This window comes from Apteryx rowi, unplaced genomic scaffold (assembly GCF_003343035.1).
Source record: "Apteryx rowi isolate R43461 unplaced genomic scaffold, aptRow1 scaffold_399, whole genome shotgun sequence".
Taxonomy (NCBI): domain Eukaryota; kingdom Metazoa; phylum Chordata; class Aves; order Apterygiformes; family Apterygidae; genus Apteryx; species Apteryx rowi.
The window spans coordinates 663557-680715 of NW_020450518.1; the positions used below are offsets into that span (position 1 = coordinate 663557).

The 17159-nt window shown below is 39.5% G+C and overlaps 1 protein-coding gene across 3 annotated transcripts in view; it reads right to left on the reverse strand.

Moving 5' to 3' along the window:
- Positions 1-16999, reverse strand: part of UVRAG (UV radiation resistance associated) — a 96059-nt gene extending 79060 nt beyond the window's left edge. The window contains exon 1 of one of the 3 annotated variants that reach the window (XM_026074729.1): positions 16064-16999. In XM_026074729.1, the coding sequence (XP_025930514.1) occupies positions 16064-16245 (182 nt within the window). In that variant the 5' untranslated portion in view covers positions 16246-16999. Of the gene's footprint in view, positions 1-2278; positions 6315-16063 lie in introns of those variants that run through there. The other 2 variants (XM_026074731.1, XM_026074730.1) reach the window with 2 other exon arrangements.
- Positions 17000-17159: the final 160 nt, after the last annotated feature.

Genomic DNA, 17159 nt, shown 5'->3' on the forward strand with positions numbered 1-17159 from the left:
TGAATAGTTTAAAGAACTTTTAGACTGAAATTGAACCTTTTTAGTTTTTTTTTWTATATATATATTAAAGCATTTTAACAATTTCCAAAGCACCTTTTTTCTTTTTAATCTTTTTTTGGCAGAAAGCTAGTGTGAAAAATAAGCATTCAAAGCTATAATAAACTGACTGGACAAGCAGCAACTGGCACCTATAAATTCAGATTAAGCAACACTGATATACAAAACAAGCTATTTTTACTCATTTCATGTACATAATTTTTATTCCATACATATGTCTAAATCATCCCACTGTTCAAGCAGTTCCCAGAAATTAAATGATGCTTCTAGAATCCAACCACAACAAGAACACTTAGGTGTGCAGCAGCATCATGTTTGAAAGACTAGGAAACCTAGAATATTTTCAACAAGCACTAGTGGACAAAGTTTCAGAATAAAACATCAGCAATCTAGACCTATTAGTAACTGGCTAAACCACGTTTCTTAAATTCACAGTAATTCTGGAAACTGTTGCTACACCCTTAAATAAAAGTTAACATGTGTGTGCGTGGGTGCACATGCAAGACATACCCAGAGGCACAGGGAAAATAAAGGGTACAGTCAAAGTTTGAGATTTCTGCTGAAGTTCCTCTCCCCCCAAAATAGGAGGAAGGTTCCCTTAGTCTGCCAGCGGTCTTCAGTTTGGATAACTGAACTTTCTTCTTTTGGGTTGAATACAGTGAAACAGTACTTTATTTATAAAATTTTGGCCTTAAAGTGCTCTGTTATTTGAATATACTAGAACATGCTGTTAAAATTGTTACTTTAAGTGACTTCATTCAACTCCAATACTATGCTAGATTGCTACAATACCTGTAATCTCGAATGGAAATTGTCAGATTTCCTTGTCTCTCTCTCTCTCTCTCCCCATTCCCATAGTCACATAGCCGTGACTACAGTCCTTAGTTTAACAGCACAATAGCCCCTCTACCTTGAAAAAGTATTGATCCATACTAACTTATTCTTAAATAAACTATTTAGCAAAACAACAATACTAATAAAACTCTGTAGGACTGTCCAGTCTCTCTTAAATTACTGCTTAGCTTTAGTTCTTATTTTACAAGTGCACAGGTTTTAAAACAGACTACAGTGAACTAAACACTCAGCAAACTGCCACTTCAAATACATAATTTTTTTCACCAAATCCTTTAGTATCATATTACAAAGCGCATTATCCCAATCGTTCTCCCAGCCTACAAGTGTTTCTCCCATTTAACATGCGATGTTGACAAATAGTTCCCTATGCTTTTTAGGATCACAAACCACCTATATGCCTCAAACAACTGGTTTAACACACCCTTCTATAAAATTTTTAGGCATACTTTTCCCCAAAAATCTTGTTAACTTGAAAGTCTGGATCCACTTTAAAAGAAACACTTTCTCACTGACAAAAAGACGATTTAAAATGCTTTTGAAACTAAAAGACAACTCATCTGTTTGCAGTTTGTCCAAAAATATTCTCAAGGAGAGCTGAAAGCCCCTGATTGCATTCAGAAGCTTAATATGACGCTTTGAAACTGTCATGAAATCCTAGTTTGACCCATTTTCACAGAAAGGAAAACTAATGCAAGAGGGATATTAAATTTCATGTGACAGACTCCCATAACCACTTGGGTATAACCTTCAATCTCATTCCTGCAAAGTCTATTTATAAGCTAGACTATAACAACATATGGGATGAGATGGGATGCCCAGATACATCACAGGAAAGCTAGATGTTAGTACATACATGCAAGATAAAATTTTAAAAAAGAAGCTTAATTGCAGCACTATATGGTCTTAATTGGTTAGAAATGAATATTAAGAAAGTCAACAAAAAGATTAAGCTTCAGTTAAAAAAAAAACTACATGCACCTTATACATTATTTCAAGTCTAATCTTAAAGCTGTGTACCCCTGCTGGCCTTTAAGAGCAACTTCTTTACCAGAATACTTAAGAAATGGTTTTGAACATGCACTGGATGCCCTATCAAAGCAATTCATTGGTTTTATGTAATCTCTCATTTAATTAACTTCAGTAGCATTCATGCGAGTCAAACATCTATCATCCTCAGCACCCTCCCCCCGCTTTTTTTTTTTATTACAACCTAAGAAAAATAGCCCACACAGCATGTAACAAAGGTGGTCAACTTTCTCCAGATGCTATTAGGATTACAAACTAATTGCGTGACTGGTTCAAGCGGTACATTACAATGAAGTAATCCTCAGGTAATGTCAAACAAGTTTCTCCTCTTTTACCGTACCGAATGAGGCATGGAGAAGAACTCTGGAGTGTCATAATCTGTGCCCACATATTGGAGATCAGAGCTGAGTCCTTATCTCCACGGTTTGCGACTTCTTTGCACCCTTCAAAGTCTGGAATTTTTCCCAAAGTCTGAAGTCTCACTCCTTACAATCCAGTTGAAAGACTAATGTTAAATTTAGGGTTGCGAGACCACAACACTCTTCAAATCTCAACATGCAGCATGTAATGAATGTATACTTAAGTCTCCAGCTTAGCCTTTACTCTTCTCCTCCGTTCTTCTGCCCCATTACTTGTCCTTTCAGCCTAGCCGACAGCTAGGGAACAAAGTTCCAATTATGCAGACAAATTTCTTGTCCGTGTTCCTTAGTATGAAGTCACGAGAAGAGAGGGGCTTTGATCCTGAAAAGAAGCTTCCACTTTGCCCACTACATTGTCCTTGACGTTATATTTCATTATTCAGATTTCCTCCTAGCTCTACAGAGGCAGCATTCAGAGCTAATTAGCCTCTCCTTCTGACCAAAGATAATTAGCTTTAGCCAGGAGACCATGAGCTATGAAGGCAAATTCAAAAGTCAATTCGAATAGGCTCTAAAATTCTTCATTGAGGACTTGTGGCTGTTCTGGGACAAAGAATAAGCAGTATTTCAAAGGACATACCACCTCCTATATATTTTGTATCATTTTTGCTTATGAGGTTAGAATAAACAATACACTAAAGAGGCAAAAAACACCGTGTTGTAGTTCAACTATCACCRGCACAGCCAAATCTCACCGTCCTGCCAACCCTCACGGCTTATTCGCACGGCTGCATTGCGCCCCTCATTTGTGCCACCACGAGCCTCTGTGCAGCTGCTCAGCGAGCCACACTGGGAAACGGATCCGGATGAAAACTAACCACCTCTTTTTTTTTTCGCTGGGTTAGTTTCCCCAGATCAGTTCCTCAATATGGTTCGCAGCATGGCTATACAAACAGCTGTGCTAATGAAAGAGAGGCAGCAGCACAGCAACAAGCGGCCAGAAACAGCCAGGRTTGCTTAAATGAAACTGCCAGATTGAAATACGTGCCGAGCTACAGCCTTGCACTTCTACAGGCAAAGTGAAAAGCAGTTCACAAGGAGGAAACGGTACATCTCGAATCTCAAAAGCAATTCTTCCTATAAAAGCCACCTATTGCACCTGACATTGAATAAAATGAGAGCTTCGTGTATAATAGCTGCAAATAATCCCGAGCTCTTTCATTTCATCCTTCATCCAGGTGAAGTGGGAAAAATTAGTCACTTCAGTTAGAGATAAGTTTGTCATCTGTTCTTTTTTCTTTATATTACAATATCAAAAGCATCCATCACAAGGAGGGTCCTCTCACAGATAAGGTGCTCTGCAACAAGAACGGCTGTTCGAAAAAGCCCAGTTTAAAATCAAAATACGAGTGCAAAAAAAAGGTGATGAAAGCTTTGGCAGCCTCAGTCACATGACTTGGAACAGGCCAGCTATATCCACAAGCTGATAGTTTAGGACCTGCATTTTTAAAAAGATAAGCAAAATATGCAGATGAGTATAGATAATTCTCACCCACTATTGCCTCTGACAGTTGGCAGCTTATCAGCAGCACAGTAGTGAAGATCTCAGGCACTTAATAAGATGCCTTATTGCGAAAAAGTTACATTTCAGCAGAGCATTGATTTAGGTGAACTCTGATATGCAAAAATGATAGCATTAAAAAGGGTATTTAACTTTCCCAAGAGCTCTGAATATAGTGCACACAGCCTGAATGATGGTGCATTGGGATCACAGATTAGCAGTAGAGCAGGTTGAACAGCTAATTCTAGGGGCTGTATAATGCAAGTTATTCTGACCACCACAACTGTCCTAGTCCATTGCACTTCCCAAGAAAGCCAACTGAGCAGCAAAATTACAAGGTAGACCTTGTTATCATTTGATTTAACTACCAGTCTAAGTTGTAGCTGAGTAGAAGTAACTACTACATAGCAATTCCACATTAGCCTACACGAAGGAAATTAGTGTTTCCTCCTACCTTTAAAGTAACCGCACACCAGGGGGAAAAAAACAAAACAAAAAAAATTCTTAAAACAAATCTTGACCTGTAGCTTATATTTACAAATATTTGCAATTTGTCACAGAGGTGAAGATATTGCAGGCTATAAACAAGCCTCTGTTACAAAGATATATACAGAGGCTGATCGTGAAGGCTGTAGGATACATCAGAAGAGGTGATCCTACCACTAAATTTTGCTACTCACTTCTACCGAGCCACAGAATTGGCTTTCTGGGATTCAAAAAAACCTGAGTCTACACAGAACTGCTAAGACTTTCTATGCACAGATAATGATCAGATTCTCTCAGAAGTCAGGGGTCTTTTTATTTAAAAAAAGCACTCAGTTTTCATCATTCTGAAGAACTATTATCAGTTGTTTAACGTATCTAGTGTTCCCATTCAATGACTTTCTGGGAATCTTTCCAGATTTACTACAGGCCATAAATAAGTCAGGCTGCTACAGAACAAAGTATTTTGGTCAAGAGTCTTGTTAATACTTTGCATTTTCATCAGATGATCCCAAAACTCTTCAGAGTCTACCAAGTGTTCTGAGATTTAGAGGACTGAAACTGCCCAGTCCCTTCACACTTCAGTTCCCCGAACACTGAGATACCATAAGCTTTCAGCACCTCTGCCTAAAATACTACTTTCTGCACCTAGTCACTTGTTCCCATCTCTGGGCAACTTCTTCTTGCGTCACCCTAAGCATTTGTGCAGTCTCATGCCAAGGGTCGGAGAATTCATCCAAGTTAAAACAGGGAAATGAAAGTTAGTTTTAAACCAGTTCAAATTTCTCCAATTCAGCTGCTGAACAGGGCTGCACAAACGCTTCTGCCCCCCAAAAAAGCATGAAAGCCTGGGCAGAAGCATGGAGGAAGGAAGACTTTTTTTTYTTTAAACACTGCAGCTTCGTGACAGCTTAAACTGCTCAGACAGCACTCTTTTTCCCTCTGAGGAGGTGCGTCCGGGAAACTAAAATGACCAAGCTATTCACTTTGTTTTGTGTGTTAATTGTAGCAATCTAGTATCCTGAATGAAATCATGGTGGAGATTGGAGAGTGGAGGTAAGGAATAATTTATCAGAAGATGGAAGGAGGTGAGGAAGCGAAGGAGGGCCCTGTTGTAGTATAAGCTCTGGACTGGTCTCATGGTACCACAAAGAGAACAGTGACTACCTATAACCGCCTAAAGTATTCATGGAATTTCATAATTATTTGTTCAAGGTCACATAACGTGTAGCAAAAACAAGAATGGAAAGTTCTGACTACTGTTCCATCTTAACCACTTTGTTATTCTCTAAAAGACTCTGATGACCCAGAGGAAAAAAATATATAYATATAAAAACATTAAGTATATCCAAGTTGGCAGAGAAGAAAGTTAAACATCATTTTTCTATCTGCACTACTGATCTACCACACTACTAGYTCAGACTCCAAGCATGATTTAGGAAGCTCAGGCCATTACAAAGGCAACAGCTAAGCTTATTCTTTATCACATGGAGTTTGCCATTTTATTAACATCTGAGATGATCTACCAGCTGCCTTCTGGAAAGAGAAGGAGGTCTTGCTTCTCTTTCTGCCCCACTTCTCCCTCCTGTGCCCTCTCTCCTAGTTGCGTGGTTTGCACTCTCTAGCACTGGCCCTTTCAGCAAGGCTGTTCAAGATTTTTTTGCTCACGTAGCAGAAACACTGGCACTTGGATGGGTTAAATCAACTTGCAAAGGTATCCAAGAAGCATCTAAGCTAAAGCAAGGCAAGCAGTGAAACCACATTGCCAAGGGCAGGCAAGSGGAAGCAGCATCTCCTTTTGGCAGCAGAGAACCACTAAACTGTCTTGAGCTACTTTCAGGTTGCAGTCCAGTCCAGTAAGTCTTTGCTATCCTTCTCTCCACGCAAGTTTTAGGTTAAGGTCGGTAATGCTTCATCTTGTCAGAACTTGCAGCAGTTTTCTTCCAGTGTTTGACCCCTGGAATCCCTGGTTCACGTTCTGAAAGCCTGTTAAATAGTCATAGTAATTAAACCAACACCCCAGCTAGGACTGAAGCTCCATTTTGTAAGAAAAAATCCCTAAAGGTTAAAAGCAAAGCTACAAAAATATTATGATAGAAGACTTACAGGTTGTATGTACTACTGACCGCCTCAGTTAAGCCTGTGTATCCCTCAAATATTAGTTCCTTCCAGCGAACGCCATTCAAGATGCTAGCTATTGTATAGACCCCTCGTTGAAAGAATGGTTAGAGCTGTTGTGGACCTAGCATATGAGCAAGTTTCAGAACTTCTGTTGGAACAGTTTCCTAATTTTTATACAACTTGATGAAGTTGAATTCATCTTCCAGAATGAAGATTCACTGTAATTGGCAGGGCAGAAGTTTTGATAAAACCAGTGGCTGGATCGGGAAAAAAAGCTTCTCTCCTCCCAGTACTTGGTGAGGGTATCAAATTATTCCTGGTAACGGCCCATATAACCCATACAAAATGCAAGACATCCTAAGAGTTCAAGGGAGCCTCTCCAGCTCAAAGGGCCAGTGTGTGGGTGGCAGGGGGGACAACCTATACTTTTCATTTACACTTCATACTTTCATATGAAGTGTAAATATAGGTGCTAAACCAGTGTAACATGGCTGGGAAGCCTTCCTATACAAGCAAAGTTTAAATTTACAGAAGTGACTTGAAAAGCCCAGATTTGCCAAAAGCAACTCACCGCTTAGGGTTCTCACAGTTGCCTGATCATCTGAAGAGCAATCGGTTTTCCTCCAAACCAACATACTGTATGAGACTTTCAACACTGTCTACAAGTCCAGTATCAATTCTCCTTACTTAACCATTAATATAGTGTCCTTACTACCAGGACAGAGTTTAATATAAGCATCAGTGATTAGTTTTTCATCTTTAGCTGCCATCTAAGATTTTCAGATCATCTCCCTCCTCCTGATTGTTTTCAATATTCCATAAATCCTTTTAAAGTTAAGATCAACTCTGACCTCTGTACAAGTTGGTACATATTCTGGTTTTACACAGCTTTCATGTTTTGGACTGAAAGCTTCCTTGCTTGCTTTATGACCCACAGTGCCTGCGGAGAATTTAAGCAAAATCCTACCAGCTATTTTAGCACTAAAACAGGGTGCAAAGATTAGTTAGCAACACAAATATGTTACTACAGCACCTGTAGTTGTTTCAAACTTCACTGAACTAAGCTTGCAAGAAAGTCAGCTATTTGGGTCTCCGAATACTAGCCATGATTAAGTCACTGAGAACACAGTGTTCTGCATACCTTGTAGTTTATAACAGTTATGAATTTTTTATTATTATTAAACTATAGCATTCATGATTCTTAAGAAAGTCCACCAAAACATCAACTGTATTTAGACAAAACTAGCATAATTTATCATAGCATGGCTCTACACCACAATATTAAAAATTCCTATTTCATCAGATTTTCACTATACTACCTGCTTTCACATATCTATACCTCTGAGTACTGAGTAGCAATCATGTGACCTGAGTTCTTGAAAGTCAAGTGCTAGACAAAAGAAATCACATTTAATGCAATTTTAGATAAATTTTCAACTGCCTTAGTTTCCAGACTGATACACTCAGTGTTAAAAAGGGAACCTCACAGAAGGTTTGGGTCTAGTTTGCTGCAGTACACAAGGCCTTTAATAGCAAAGGAACATACAGGGGGAAGTTTAGATACTAATCACGAGTTGTTACTTGAAGTGTCTGTTTACAGTACTTACAGAAAGACAAGAAAGTGCTTGTACACTGATTTACACACTTGCTAGGAAGATTTATTTAGAAGTTTCACAATGAAACATTAGTTTTCCACAGTTCAGCTTTTGGTATATCTCAGAGTCAGGAGAATTGCACATTGAAATGATCTCAGATCTCTTCAGAAGTAAAGCAGAAGCCTTTGATATGCAGTTTTGTAGCACATACCATAAAGAACTTTGGGATTCTGTTTTAATACCCTTTTAACATGCACCTGAAGACAGCAAGACCCTCAAAGCTGCAGAACCATCATTAGGTCAATGAGCAGCTTGTGCACCCCTTTATGGATTGTTCTCCCTTTGTATCTAGACTTCCTCACATCAGGTGATGGGATTCAAGAGCAGTTCAGTAACTTATTTCCATTTTACATGCATTAGCTAAATTAACATTTAACTACTTTCTGGCAACAGTCTTTAAGAAATGATGCCAGTAATGAATCATATTCAAGGCCAACAAAAGTTACAAAGATTTACTGTAGGAATTTTACCACTTTTTTTCCCCCCTGTAAAAATGCAACATGTACATACACACACTTTCTTCTCTTACGTTCCTAAAGATTTGATGTAAGGAATAAGACATACTCTGTGCAGTGTGATTTAACCCAGACTGAATGACTGTAAGAAAAGTCAAACTACTTTCATCAACACGGGCTAACTGCTTGAGATTTTCATAAATGCCTAACTGTGGATGTTTGTTTACAGTTACATTTCAGTTACATCACTGATTAGAAATAGGATCCATTTATTAAATCAAGGCGCTTTCTTTCCTTCACACTTACGAACACTCAAAAGGCTTTTGGAAGTTTGACCAAATTCACCTTAGACAAAAAACAGACCTATAAAGTTTTCACTTGAACATATTAAGACTAGATAAAGGTTTCCAATCCATCCATATTCTGACACATTTACTTCCACTTCTGTACTACAGTGAGAGTTTCAACATGAAAAGGACAGTCAGCATATTGAAGAAGTTGTCCAAAAGAAAGTCTTCCATAATTCATACAGAGAGAAAACAAAAGARGAAGAATAAGAAACATCCCTGTATTTGACATGGCCCATTTAGAAGCAGCTAGAGAATATTTATACTTGGAATGTGAAAGAGCCCTTTATTAGCTCAAACTGGAGTTGAAGAAACTGTGTGAAGTCAGTGCTATGTTTTGTCTAACGAAATAAATCTATGGCACAACATACTCCTCTAATGCTAATGAAAATAGCAACACTAGTATCAAAACAAATAAAACAGCTAGGTATGTAATGGCTACATATTACTCTTAAACAGTAGCTTGGTCTGTCCTCCCTTGCACCCTCTCTTACTAGCTAGTCCACTAAGATCTTTCCTCATTAAATAGATACTTTTATACTGCAGAACAACTCCAAATTCAAGTTTTACCTCAGAATAATGATCTAAATAGCTAGGAACTGTTCATCAGGAGCAAGAAATCTTTTCTTAATAAATCATAGTCACAAGCAGCAAAATTAGAACACTTGCTTAGAGCTCAAAACCAATGAGACAACCAAGACCAAAACTGATATTCAGTGTAAGCCCACAATGTTTACATTTTTCTTTTCGCTACCGTAATCTGCATCCTCATCCTTCCTTCCAAACTTAATTTATGCTTATCACTGCAGAAAGACTGAAAATCTGTAACAACAAAAATGAAGTAGGGACAGGTACAAAAGACATGGGGGTTCAATCTTAGGATATAAACACAAGAAAGCTGGTTAGGTACAACAAAACAAGGCTCAAAGCATATGATTCACTTAAATGTAATGTGAGTAGGAAGGATTCAAAAGCAAAAACACAACACTATGTAGAGAGTTAGGCAAATCAAGTTCTTTCCGCCTGTTCTGTCAACAGCTGTGTTTAGTTATGGGCACTATAACACTCAAAGAGCGACAGACCAAGCGAGCTGGCAAATACACTAGAACTCTGAAGAATAAAACATGTCAGCACATCCTAAAAAATTGCTCTAAACAGATTAAAAAAAAAAAAACTTACAAGCACTGACCATTAGCCAGACAAAGCCCATCTTGCAAGGGATTTATATAAGATATAAATAATAAGAAACTAGATACACAGTATTTCTACCTTTAATGGAGACCTTTAAGCAGCCAGAAATACTGCCTTTCTCTATTGAAGAAAGTTTTCCTCCTAGTTTGTCTAAATAATGATTTACTCCTCTGCAAATGAACAAACAAAAGCATAACTGTTTCTCTGATGCAACAGGGGAAGCATGCCATGGGTTAGAGGAGAACATGGGTGCAAGTCCCACCTCATTAATAACACACTTAAGCTTCTTAAACCTCTTAATGTCACCTTGGGCAATAGAACATTAGTTATATATATTAGCAGTAAAAATGACCTGGGCACACCAATTAAGCAATGGAAAACAAGATGATGCTCAGAAGAAAAACCCAGAAAGTAAATGGAGCCTTATCAAGGCAAAGACACTTTGGACCTTAAAGAATCACTTGATTTGAAATATACACCATGCTACACAAACAGAAAGCAYATGCTGATTAATAACCTGAAGCATATGAATGTTAATCATTTTACTGGATGACAAACCAAGGGCAGACTTGTAAGTCTCTCTTCATAGACAACATGAGTCTTTGGCTACCAAGTATCAAGACATTACCACCACCCAACTGAGAATATTTCCTGAACTCTCATATATCCCTTGACAGAAGCATCAAAAAATGAATTGCTACAGTTTTCTGACAAAACAGTCTCTATATAATACCTCTACAGATCATTCAGTTTGCAAAACACACTTGCGTTCCTTAGATAGGAAGAAAAACACACTGCAGAGGGGAAAAATCCAGCCCCACATAAGAGCCGGCATTCTGGACTACCATTAGAGTTTTACAGCAACTTTAACAACTGTATCTCCTCCTAACTGTCACTCATCCATATCAAATGCTAGATACCAAAACAGCTGCAGAAACCACTAGAAACTGCTGTTATGTGATCACTACATTGACAATGAATTTTCTTCCTTGCTGTTTTACCTAAGCAGCGTTTCCCTCCCAGCTCAGTATTTAAGGACTGTGCACGTCAAGGAGAAGTGAAAGCATTATTCAAATATGACACTTTCCGCTATTCAGATTTCCCCTAACATATTTAGTAGGAAAGAGGAAGTAAAATATTTAAGAATCAGTCTGTTTTTGTGTTACTCCACTTCAGTCACTTTAGTTATGTCAAGCAGCAAAATATATACCTATTTGATACTGGATTATTTTCAGCAATTGAAAGTAACAATTCAATATATGGTTTGAATAAATTGGGGAATCCAGAAGTACTTTTATCTGTAGAAGGCAAAAGAAAAGCATCTTTTCCTTTAAAGTTCATTCACTCATGATTTCCATTCCTTTGCATCCTGGGTTCAAACAGCAAATTTGAGGTGTGTATATTAAACCTGCAAAATTACCAAAACCTCAAAAGCTCAGACTCTTAAATTCTTAACGTACACAAGCTTTTAATGTAGCTCAGAGAGATTTCCTTTACATGAAGTTTTACAGACTAAACGATCTTTAATACTATAGTCATTGATGAGACATTCAGATCTTAATCATCATCTTTCAACTTCTTTAAAGGACGGACCACAGAGTAAGATTATAGGACCAGAAAGGACCTTTGCAGACTTTGAATGCCCTTCTAATACAGGCAACCAAAGTTTGTGGAAGGTAAATATTACAATGTGGTTTTATGCTCAAAGTAGATTTTTAGGGACTTTCTTCCCACCACTTCAGGGTCTGGTCCAGAACTTCCTTTGGCTGACAGAAGTTTTTCAGTTCCTAAATAATATTTTCATCTTCAGTATTCAAAATCAAGGACCCTACCCTGCCAAACAGGTTTAGGACAGGGATAACCAATTGCTTTCAAGTGGTGGTGGGAAGGGAGCAAACATACCCTGGCCACATGCTAGTTTTACCTGGCTACTAGAAATGCCCACATGCATTTCATGAAATCAGCCTGTGTCTGGTCTGACAAGTCTGTATCAGTAGTGAGTACAAACGAATCTGATGCTGTGCACTTTGCTGCAGTTTGGCGTGCAAGGAAGGCTCAGATGGCTCATTATGGAACCAGTTCAGGCCCCTTGTGCTCATCACAAGCCTGCCTCCCATCCTATGGTAGCCAAACCATTTTCAGAGTTAAGCTATTTGCATAGCATTGCTTTGGGGCTAATGAATTCCACCAAACTCCACCTGGTTCTGCACACTAACCCCTTACGAAACCCAGTCTGAAAGCAAATGGAGACTAGAGAATATTCTTGGGAAAAATGTTTGCTCTGTTCTTATGCTCTGCCTTAAACACCTGCTTCTGACCTTTGGGGCTAAGAACTCATCACCGCTCCTCCCTGCAGAGATTTCTACTAACTGACAAAATGCCTGTATGAGCTGAAAGATATTGGGTTACACAGACTTTGGTCTAACACTGATCATGGCCAGGCATAACAATACACACTGCGCACCTGCCCTTCTTAACAGCAAGTCTATATTCACCAGAGCTTAGCTCCCACCTCCCCTGCCCCAACCCTTCTATGCAGTATATACAAAGTGTTTAGCTAACACATTTTACAAACCCACCCATGACATCACTACAGAAGACATGCTGACACCTGATTGACTGGCACTGAGTTGAAAATAAAACCTCTGATAGAAAAGAGCTAGCCCTGCGCACAGCTCCCAGTGTATCTCCTAGTATTTAAAATATCTAGTTTTTTCTCCCTCCCATTAACCAGGCTATCTTCAGAGATCAGAAATTTGCGTACACCAGGATATCAATAATATAGCTCTAGAAGCCAAACTGTTTCCTGGGTGAAAAGCAGGTATTCTTAGGGATAGAAGTGTGCTGTAGTCCCATTTTAGGATGATGCTTTATGCACAGTCTAAACATCATATATTGTCTTCCCCTATAACTTGGAAGTAACAGTCATTGACAATTTTCAGAAGAAAGCTCTTTGCTGCTGATCATTGATCAGGCCGGTGGAACACAGGAACACGAGTAGACCTAACTTTTTAGCTTATAACTAGCAAATACAGATGGCAGAGATTCAAATGGCTGATGAGCTTTCCTCCTACTGTTGGTGCACAGTCAAATCTCTTGGGAATGAGCTATTGAAATACCACTTTACAACCATCCAACTAAGCCTCAGAAGCGCTAAGCTGTTACAYATATGACTTAGCATTCACTTACTATACTGGAATTCACATCGGGTTCTGCTTGCTTTTCTTTTGTAATCTATGACATTACAGTAGCAGGGGACACTTCTGTCATTTTCTAGAATGGTTCTAACCCTTACTTCTGAGGGAACATTTCCCAACGCATCCCAAAAAAAAGCTCCAACTATATCTATAACTTATTCATGTCCTGATTAACAACCTAGACAAGAGGTATGCTTCAGACTCTGGACATCTACCTGACTGGATGCCCCACACCACAGGCCGATGCATAAAAGCAGACAGCTGTTCTTTCACCTTCTCTCAGTAACAGTATATATACCACATCATCTAGCAGTGATAACTGCTGCCGCCACCATCACTGGTCACCAGCCTTTCAACAAGGACAAGAAGTAGTAACTCAGATATTCAAGCCGCATTTGCTATGTAAACAACTCGCCCCCTCTCTTTTGCAAGAAAACAGTTGGCCAGACAAAAGCATCCCACAGGCCAGATCCCRCCCACCAGCCAACTGTCAATCCACACTGATCCAAACTGTCCTGTATTGGAAGTTGTTCAAAAAAAAAAGTATGTTTTTTCCTCCTTACAACTCCCTAATCACTCACTACAAACTGCACATCAGCACAGCTGTCCATACACAATAGCACAGGCAATTCAAGTCCAAGCCTGCAGGTCTTCAAATACTATCTCACAGTTTATTAAAAGCTTCACTCTCTGTAATGTTGAAATTGATATTAAAAGCTTATCAATTTCAGCATGAGGAAAAATAAGTTTTAAGTACTGGAAGCATTGGTGTTGGAATCCATAAAGAGGGGCTTTCTTATCTCTAGAAAACTACTTATGACATCTATTTTGAACAGTAATTAGCACAGTAACATTCAACAGATCATTTGACTGCAGTGTGACTGGCTCTCAATGCATTTTTTTGTTCAAACCTTTCCAGCTGGAATGTAAGAGCCTCAAGGATTCCCCACCACCACCCTTTGTTTCAGTTGCTTATAGTGACAGGACTGAAAAGTTTGTTTTGAGCTTTTACATATCAATAAGATAAGTTATCATGACACTCTTGGCTTTCTTTGCCTACAGCAACTAACAAGAGATAATACTAAAGAATCTCTGCTTTTAAAATGCAGTTGTTTCAAGAGACATTTTCAGTTCTGTTAGGCCCACTTTTCCAGCAAGAGAAAATAACATTCTGCCACAATTACTTAGGGATATAAATCAGGATTAACCAGATGCATTTCTTTATAAATATATCCTTAATTCCCCCACTTAAAGCGGAGGATGCATTCACAAAAGGCATTAAGTCTGGTCATCCTGCCACCAGTGAACAAGTTAAGGAATAGGTTAGTCAAAGACTAACACAAGTGCGGTCATACTGGCAAAAGATTTAGGAAGAGAGGCAATGGGCACCAACTGAAACATGGGAAATTCTGCTTGAACATAAAACACTTCCACTGTGAGGGTGGTTGAACACTGGAACAGGTTGCCCAAAGAGGCTGTGGAGTCTCCATCCTTGGAAATGCTCAAAACCCAACTGGACACAGTCCTAGCCAATCTGCTGCAGCTGATCCTGCTTGAGCAGGGAACAGATGATCTCTAGAAGTCCCCTCCAACCCCAACTATTTTACGACTCTGACATGGCTTTTCCCTCTTGCAACTATGTCACTAAACAGGCACTTTGTTTTCTATTCATTGAATTTCACTGGCACAACTAAATTTAGACTAAGCCCAAGTTATACCTTCAGGACTTCAGTCATTAAAAGCACTCACCTTAAATTCACATTTGAGAAATTTATAACCATGACTCAGACTATCACTACACTCATCTTTATAGTCAAAAAAATGCAGCACTGGGTGTTCTAAAGGAAATTGCCTACTAAAACAAATCACTGAGCCGAGTTCTGTGCTAGCAGGTAGAAAACAATTACCTTGCATGATGTAGCACCACACTYGGATCAACCAGATTTTTGTATTATACAAGTGGCACATAAACCAGAATGACTTTTCCATTTTATTTCTTGTTTCCATAAGAAAGAATATGAAAAGCTGAGAAAGACAAGATCTATGAGTATAATCAAGATTACACTCCTACATTAAAATAAAAGTGAATGTGCCAGGGAGCTCAGACTCCTAAGCTTTAATGCTTTTACTGATACTGTCTGCAGTTTTTGAGGAAAGTAAAACATCTGCAGGGTGACAGTCCCTTGAAGGTGAGATTTTCATAATTCAGTAACAGACTTAAGGCTCAGGTAATGTAGTGAAATATGATGATTTGTTATCGACATATCGGACTGTAGTTCCAGAGCTTCTTGATTTAATTGCAAAAACTGACATAGCAGATACTTCAGCACATGGTCCTACACTTGTAGAGCACACAGCAAAACAATACTCCAGACTGCCACGGGCTTACATTTGCTACAATTAACATTGCTGCAGCAACCATACAAGCATCCTACGTAACTCTAAATATTTACTTGACTAGAATATCCTGTAACTGATGATTCAGTTTCTGCTCCTATAAACTCCTACAAAAGTTTCTGCTCCTGCAAAAAAGGTTGTGTTTTGGTCCCCCTTTCACAAATGAAACACAATGACTAATAACAAAAAAACTTATTTGCAGCATTCACTCGTTTCTTGCACAAGCTTTGGACAGGCTAAAATCAAAAAGCTCAGCAGGGAGAAGGCCATATTTTATCTCCTGAACAATCCACAACTCTCTGTAAAGTTCATCCAATCCAGTACCTATGTTTATGTTCATTAACATACAATTGGCTCACATTTTAGAACGAGCGCTTGCTCTGAAATTCAGGTCAATACTTCCACTGTTCTCATGGCCAGGAGCCATCTCCATTCCCCCTTTTGCTCCTAAGCGACTGGCTGGGAAGACTAGCTTATCCAAGGACCAGCTATCTCTTCGCTCCAAGCTGACACCTATTGATTTTCCATGACAGCTCTTCATTCTCACACCTGGAAGCGAGCAGCAAAGTAATTCAGAGCACTTGTCTACTTCATAACAGCATCTACTTCACCGAGGCAATGAACCAAAACTTCAAGTGCAGATTCATATCTTACGGTATATCAGAAGAAAAGCATGTCTTTGCTAAGTAATTATTCCCCACCACCACTGTATTGTACAGTTCCAGTCAACTTAAAAAAAAGGGCACTGCATTCAAGAGGGGAAAGGGCACAGACTTAGTTAGATACAGATTGCTAAACTCTTATGCAGAGCCTAGACTACCTCACTTAACCTTGTTCCTAATGCTCTCCAAAATTAAAACACTCGTGTAAGCGGGACAGTTGCCCAGTAAACCAGAAGCCAAACAGCAGCAAACAGGAAAAACAGAGTTATCCGAAGAAAGGATGTGATGGGGAGGGAACGTTCTGCTACCTTTTAGAACACACCGCAGGTTTTATCCAAATTCATTCCCCCACCCCAATAACAGATACAGCAGAGGAGGAGTGGGGCCCCCAGCTGCTCCAGCCTCCTCAGAGTTACCCAAGCTTAAAGCCAACTTATCCGTAGGAGGAAAAAACGCTGCAACTCCCAGATTGAATTTACACACAGTAGCTCTACAGGCATGGCAACAGTTGCTCTGGGAGAGGAAAGCCATCTTTGGGGGAAATTGCCCCTGACTCTCCTGTACAGGGAGAGGGGACACAGTCCGCTGCCCCATGCAAAGGAGGCCTCACCTTCCCCTCTTCTCTACCAGCCCAAGAGAATGGTGCTCAACCTCCACTGCATCAGGGACCTTCCCTGCATGGCCTCAAGGACCCTTCCTTCCTCTTACACAGTCCCACACCCCAGACAGCCCCCTCTGCCCTCCCCTCCCGCAGCCCCACACCCCAGACAGCCCCCCTCTCCCCTCCCCTCCC